The sequence below is a fragment of the Pygoscelis adeliae genome, unplaced genomic scaffold (assembly GCF_000699105.1).
Source record: "Pygoscelis adeliae isolate BGI_AS28 unplaced genomic scaffold, ASM69910v1 Scaffold67, whole genome shotgun sequence".
Lineage (NCBI taxonomy): Eukaryota > Metazoa > Chordata > Aves > Sphenisciformes > Spheniscidae > Pygoscelis > Pygoscelis adeliae.
Window position 1 is genome coordinate 4815588 of NW_008825271.1, and position 7705 is coordinate 4823292.

General features: G+C 38.9%; 1 protein-coding gene across 1 annotated transcript in view; it reads left to right on the forward strand.

Annotated features, from left to right (window-relative positions):
- KIAA0922 (KIAA0922 ortholog) overlaps window positions 1–7705 on the forward strand; it is a 76902-nt gene that overhangs the window by 68075 nt on the left and 1122 nt on the right. Inside the window, exons 27-32 of the mRNA XM_009329793.1 lie at window positions 190–375; window positions 1482–1560; window positions 2640–2722; window positions 4072–4192; window positions 5877–5965; window positions 6802–6944. Of these exons, the coding sequence (XP_009328068.1) occupies window positions 190–375; window positions 1482–1560; window positions 2640–2722; window positions 4072–4192; window positions 5877–5965; window positions 6802–6944 (701 nt within the window). The remainder of the gene's footprint in view (window positions 1–189; window positions 376–1481; window positions 1561–2639; window positions 2723–4071; window positions 4193–5876; window positions 5966–6801; window positions 6945–7705) is intronic.

Consider the following 7705-nt stretch of genomic DNA (forward strand, 5'->3'; position numbering starts at 1 on the left):
TCATAAGTTCCTCGTGCTAGGGGCTGGCACATTTATCTTGAGGCTATCAGTAAATACTATTTTCTGTCCTATTGTCAAGAAATTCAGAGAATCCATGTAAATTCATGTTTCGGATGACTTTTCACTGAATCTTCAGCTGAAAGACCTTCTTAAATGTTTTGTGTTGTTTTGTTTTTGCAACTTCTTTAGAAAGCTTTTACCAACGGTCCAGAAAGAAGTGTTTGGAGAAGTTTTGTTCTGATTCAAGCTCAGATTGTGGAAGTTCATCGGGAAGCGTTCGTGCCAGTCGTGGGAGCTGGGGTAGCTGGAGCAGTACCAGCAGTTCAGACGGAGATAAAAAGCCCATGATTACTGCCAGGCATTTCCTTCCATCCAGTAAGTTCTGCAAATTTCACCTCTGCACCGTAGTGGGCAGAGTTTCAGCCTGCCTTCTGCATGGAAAGGGGTACCGTGGCATGGGGCTTGTAACTTGCCTTTTATAGGTGAAAGCACTGCTCAGAAACACAAGGAGATATTTAAAGAACTTGGTACTTGAAAAAAAAGTACCAGAAGTTGTGTGGAGACGAAGATGACCTGTCAGGCTACAGAGAAAGTGTCAGACTCTGCACTGAGGAAGCTGCACAATTAGTTTTCATGGAAAGGTGGAAGAACTGAGAGTTGCTAGTCAAAGCAATTTCTTCCTTTGAATTTATGTTACATCACATCATTCTCATAAAAATACAGTCTTTTTGTTAGAGTTATTTAAGAAAATGCATGAATGAGGAATGTGTGAAACCAGTTCAGATCTGAGGATGCTGGGATTGGATGGTGGTATGCGAGGCATAAGTAGCCAGGAGACCTGAGCCACTTGACTATACGAGAAATGGGAACGGTGGTTCATTACAGCAGTTTTTGGAATGCCTGAATATCATTAAAATAGTTGAAAGCCTAAGCCCTGTCACCGCCATCGTTATCCATGTTGATGTAGCACTAGAAGTAAACTTTAAAGAAAGTGCTGAAGTGACACAAGTAAAACCAGCTTTGAGTACCTGCAAAAACCTGTTTAGAATAATTTAAAAATGTGCACATACTTACCTGTGTGTTTGTGTATGTATAAAACTTTACATTACCAAAAGATATAGTATGTGATGTATCTGAACCTGTGATCTAATAGATAATGAATTGTGTGCACATGACTTTTCTGTTTGTTCAAATTGTAATGCCTCTTAAAAAAAAGAAAATAAGTCATTTCAAATTCAAAATTAGTTTAGTAGTAATAAGGAACCTCTCCATCAAGAGTGTGGAAATCACTTAAGTCATAAAATACATTTAAGACCATGTGGAAGTAGAGAGCATACTTTGGAATAAATGCAAGTTAGTGATACTCCAGTCTGAAAGAAAACTTCGTTAACACTATTGATGGGTCTATTTGTGTGTATGTATATTCTGTGCATACTTCTTTTTTTAGGATCTTTGATTTTCACAGTCATTCTTTTCTTTAGGAGAGAATATTTCACAAAATGATTTTCCATCTGAAACTCCTATCACTTTAAATCTGTCTCATAACATCTGCAATACCAGGTAAAAAATTTGAATCTACACCTGTAAGACATTAAAGAAACACCACCAACTTGAAATCTTGTCTCATTTTGATAAGTTATACCTACCTGTTGTCTTGTCATTTTTTGTGATCACCTAACTGTACTTTCTAGTTGGAAGAAGAAGAATCTTCTTCAGTAGGTGAAAAGATATATGCAAAATGGATTATGCTGGGGAAATACGATAAATGCTTCCAAATGTAAAATAAAATTGGGGAAAAAAGGAAACTGTTTTTCCCCTCTCATTTCTTCCAGATCTTAGCAACTTACTACATTTCCATTAGCACTTAGTTATATTAAAGTAATAATGTTTTTTTAAAAAAAGGTGGGAGTGAGACTTTCAAGTTGATGTTATTCTTTTAATGGGAATAATGTTCTCCTAGGTTATACAGCATGAAAATTGATTCTCCCCTCCCCCACATTCCTTTCTACCTCGTTACTGTAGTAGAGATAGCATCTACAATTTTTATTACTACGTGTCCTCATTTCACTTCTCATTCATGACTGTTTTCACTAGCAGAAATAATTTAATCCTTTTCCTCTGGATTCTGGTGCTTGAAAATGTTCCCTTTCCACTGACATTGACTAGTTTCTTTGATGGGATTTGATGAATATGAAATTGGTGTTCATGTGTGCCTGTGTGTCTTCATGCACATAAAAGTAAACTTGCCTGAAAGTTGTTGGGAGCATTGAAACATCATGAAAGATCCTACTCATCTGCATGGACTATAGCTTGTTTTCCAATTTTGGAGAAGAGCTGTTGAGTAATTTACAACAGGTTGATACTTGGAAAATAAAAGTGGGGTAATTAAGATGTATTAATTTTATTCATTTTGCATGTATAATGAGTAGCTGGCTTTTAATTGGGAAAAAAAGCTGTTAAAAAAATTGCACAGGGGTAATTCAGAGTAAGAAAAATCAGGAAAGAAAGTGGGAAAGCAATAGCAACCATGATGTTGATTAGAATATTTTTTACATCTCTGTATATTTCCTTTGAAATACTTTGGATTATGAAACATAACAGTGCCTAGACTTAAGAAATTAAATTTTCTTTTCATTCAGCAGAGACATGAACAGCATCCCCCAGTATGAAACCTTATGTCCCAATTTCACTGACATAGCTGCAGATCCTGACAAAAATAAAGGTCAGTTACTTTATTAACAACTGAAGCTGGTTTTTGCACACTTAGTCAAGCAGTTTCAGTGATGTTGCTAATAACACTTGCAGACACCAACTTGATAGACATGTTGTTATTAGAACTTGACTTACTTCTAAACTAGTTAAGAGCAGAGTTAGCAAACGAAAGCTTATAACCTTGACATTTTTTGCTGCATCTTCTCTGTGTGAAGACAGCATTTAGCTTTCAACTCACGTTTTAGGTATTCTTTGTTTTTTCATCCTCTTGCTTTGCACAGATTTATGTCCAGAAGTAATGTGGTTGGGAGATCAAGAGCCCTGGTTGCTGTGTTAAAATGAAGCTCGGCATCAAATCAAACAGGACCATTTTTCTCTCTAAATTTCCACAGTCAGGACTTGCTCTCTTTGAAAGCAGTAATAAATGAGGTTGGGCTGGGCTGTTAAAACTCTTGAGTTTTCATTGTTTTTATCTCAAAGGGAAGAAATATTAACTTGTTGAGTGGCATTCATAAAAGCAACAGGCTACATGGCGAGGTGGAGTTTGAAAGCTGGTTAGGACACATGGTTCTTTGGGCAGCAGAACTGCGTGCTTGTCCCTTCTGCTGTAAGTTTAACCTGTGTCTGGCAGGATACAAATGCTGATTAAACTTTTTCCGCAGTAGCAATATTCATAATATCTACCACGTGAAATAATGAAATAGAGCTAACTTTGCAACCGTTGTCTTACGGAGACTGCTAATTTGGATTTTTTTTCCTTTTTCCAACTTCCTGTTCTCACAGAGTTGATAGGAGCCAAGTACCTGTGGGCAGTCAGGGCACTCAGTCCGTAGAGAGCAGCACAATGAGCATCTGCCCTAGGGGCTAAATACAGCCATAATGAGTTCATGTATTGTTTGGTCGTGGATGGCTCTAGTCTATTAAAAACCCAACCCAGTTCCCGCTGCATTCGTGCGGTTGGACTTCAGAGATGGTTGCTGACTGATGGTGGGGTCGACAGAGAGGCTGGGGGGGATCGCATCCCTGCCGTCTGTCCTGCTGTGAGGAAGGGTGCCACCTTGGCGCTGGTGGCTGATGACTTAGGGACTCTCTGTAGGAATTTCTTGCCCTGTTTTGTTGAATTTCAGCTTCTCGGTTCAAGTCTTTTTGTATATATTTTTTTAATAAATAGAAATTTTGAGATTTGTTTAAAGATGGACATTCATCACAAAAAAAAAAAAGATTGGTTAGTAACTCTGGACTTTTTATCTAGCATACAGCCCTTATTGTGGATCTGAGAATAAAGTGTCATTGTGATATTCAGAGTTTGTGGAGCCTCCTTCCTGTTGTTCTGCATTTCATTCCCTTTTCCCTTTTTAGGTCTTTACCCAACAGGAGACTTGTGGCCTGCCCAGCCAGTCTGCCTGACAAACAGTTTAAACTACAACCTTGAGAATAATATACCGTGCATGATCCAAGAAACCCCCTCTGTCCACAACAGGCAAGTTATGTTTTATGTAAACAGTATGGATAACACCTTGTTCAGGTTTCTGTGATGCAGAGGACTGCACTTGAGATTATCTTACAATATTTGTAAGGCAGGTGATAGTTAAAGTAAAATTCTTGCTCTCACTTCAATCTTAGTTCTAGTTGTTTATGCTCTTCCATTAGTACGTCATGATTAATTTTACTGAGACAAATTCACTGGTGTTCCTGCTCAAATGTAGATATTCCAGAACTTCTTTCAAATTTAATTAAATACTTTTTGGAAAGCTTTTAATTTGTTCCACTTCTTTTGCATGGCCAGGCAGAGGGCCTGGCTTTTAGGTTTGTTTTCCTCTTGCTAAATACATAGCTTTCATATATCGTGGGGTGTGTTAGGCAGTGTGTACTCGTGTTAAATGGCATGAACAGACATTGTTAAATAGAGGCAAATAGTCCAGTTTGAAGGTGGTGTAAGGATAAAAGTTGGTCTGTTTGAGGCTCTGTGTAGATTTGGGTTGATCTTCCTGTAGTAATGAACTTGAGTAATTCTGGTACTTCAGACTCTCCACACTGCAAATTTTACTAATGAAAGATGCACCACAAACCAGTGAGAAGAAATACTCTGCCACCACATAGCAGTGAAATATGGCCAGTTCTTCAGGTCATATCCTGTCATCCAAAATGACAGAGTGGTAACGCAGAAATCCCCAAGTGTGATGGTCTTGTGATCCCAATCAGCCTGCTAACCTCGGTTCTTACTGTCGCGTCAACAAACTGCAGCCCTAATGATTGGGTGCAGTGGCCAGCAGTCTGTCCGACTCTTAAGTCAGATGAAATACATGGTGATTTGTGGCAGATTCTGTATTATGCTACTTTACTTTCATACATCCATCTCAATTTGGACTATATGTAAAAATTCATGTATATATTTATTCATATGTCATAGCGATAACTTATGATAACTTCTTGCCTGAATAGTAAAACTGAATTAGCACGACTTGACGTGAAATCCTTTTATATGCCTACCTTGTCCAGACTGGGTCCAGACTTGGACTTCTTCAAGCTCTCTGCATAGCAGGGCTTGTTTCACTTCTGACATATCTTTAAGAATTACTTTCGAAAAGTCTTCTTGAAATTCTGAAATTATTTTCATTAAAACAAGTATAATCCCTACAAATTAATGTGTAGTTTAGAAAACATACTGTTTAACAGGACTTTAACACATGTGGTAGTTTAGAAAACATACTGTTTAACAGGACTTTAACACATGTGGTAGTAGAAATCTCCATTTTAATTGCTATTCCCAAGCATTCAAACGCTTCTTATTTTTCTGCTTTTTCAAATCACATTATTTCACTTTATATCTACCATTTTCACGGTTGTGGGAAAGTAGTACAATTATTTTCTTTTTACAGAGGAAGTAGTTGAACCCAATTAGGTGTTGTTGCAGGACTCTGGTAGCTGTCATTACAAGTTGTTCATCCTCCCAGAGGAGAAAGAGCTCAGTGAGAGAACCACTGTGATTACGTAGTGGCACAGAGTAGATACTGGCAGAATTGGCAAGCGGAATGTGAAAAGCCTCATCATCAATTACAGGCGTTTTGCATCCAACAGCTTTACATGAAATAAGTATTTCTAAATAATTTTCAGAAGTTCTGTGAATTGTTTTTGACAGCAGATTTTTTTTTTTCTTGGGACAGCTTCATTGACTGGAATGCAGCTTGTGACAGCCAGTTTTCCAATATGTATTGTCCACTAGAGATGAATGAATATGGTGCTTTCCCAGAAGGTAAGGTGAAATAAAGCTTATGAATTATCACTGAGCATGTTTTTTTTCGCTCACCTTTTGTAGAACAAAAGGCTGAGCTGGTCTATAAACATCTGGGCGTTCATTGCTTAAGTGGACCTTACAGTTTCCAGCTGACTGGATGCTCTGTAGTGATAAACAATGTCTGCATGTGGTGGATGAGAAGACTGGTCTTCGTATGGAGTTATTAAGCCTGAAAACCCAGTATACAGGACTCTGAGAGGGAATAGAGAGAAATGCTCGTGACCACAGTATTACACAAATCTTCTTGCACGATTTTCTTTGTTTCCCCTCTGGCAGGCTTCTGCCTTCCAGTGTGTGAAACAGAACGCCTCTTGTGACCAATTACCTTTCCAGGCTAGAGTTTCTTGGCTTGGGAAGCACACTGGCAGCAACCTAGAATTCTTTAGCATTACCTAAGCAATAATTAAAGGTCAGGCTACAGTATCACAGGCAGCACGGTGATCCCTTGGGTGCTTAGAGCTGAGGCATGTTGGCAGTGAAGCCTGGGTAGGCTCTGCCATGCACGTTCTGTGGCTAATAAAGACTCTGTTCTCCAGTAGAGAGATTGCCAACTCTTTATCCCGTCCTCCTGATAGCAATTTGTTAGTGAGTCCCTAATACAGAGTCGTAGTCTTGTTAACAGAAATTGTTAGGCTTCGTTGCTGTGCTGCCCTGAAGGTGCCTGAAGTCACTGAAGGCTTAGGTTGCTTCCAGCCTGGCTCACTCTGAGAAGATTCAATGTTCCTCCACAGAAGCGTTAGTAGTGCTTATATTGCAAAAGCCTTACTTTGTCTTCATGCTTTTATAAACTGCAGAAAACATGAACTACCCCAGTGGCTTCCCGGGTACTGCAGCGGTGCAGAATACAGCCTTCATTGACCAGAACTGTCCCTCCACCTGGAATGCACCTCCCAACATGCCACCTACCTGGGAGCCCGCCAGTTACGTCAACTCCACAGTGAGTGTTGTCACTGCAAGGCGCTGCCTTCGTGTGCCTCTTCAAAGCCTTCCCAGTGCATTCCTGTCTTTCCCCTACCTGTTGCTCGCATGTTCTTCATGAATCCTTTAAGTAGCCTGATGTATTTGATGCTGGCATTGGTAGCATGTTTTTTTCCCAGTTGTTGGTCAAGGTTGTTACTAGACCTTGTTTGCGAAATTTTAAGAGAGATCCTTTTGCCTGAAAATTGACTAAAATCATCTTACATATGGAAAAACATTTTGGACTTAACGTACTCTACTGAGACTTGTTCCGATCAAAATCAACCTTTCTACATGAGGGTAAAACACAAAAAGTGCTGACAGCAAAACCCAAAGAGATTTGGAAATTGTAGAGCTGAATGGACAGCTGCTCTCAGTGACTTTGACAGGTTTTTTTGCTAGGAAATCCAAGTGATTTAAGCTGGATTTGTGCAGATTTCTGAATGCTGACTTTGACGTGTTCCGCTCTAGACTAACCATGTTTATGTCATCCCCTAGTGCAGTGTAGTGACTTCAGTTCAAGGTGGTCTTTAATTGTAACCACCTTCTCTTCTGCTCGTATTTCAAAATCTTCTGGTTTAGAATTTTACTTTTTTTATTTACAGTGGGTTTATTTTGAATAAAACTAACCAAATAAAGCAAGAAATATTTCCAACTGCGAAAGTGAAAATTCTGTCGTGTTAAAAAGTGGCAAAAGTGGTTTCCTAAAATAAATGTGGCTTTATTTAATATTTTAATCAG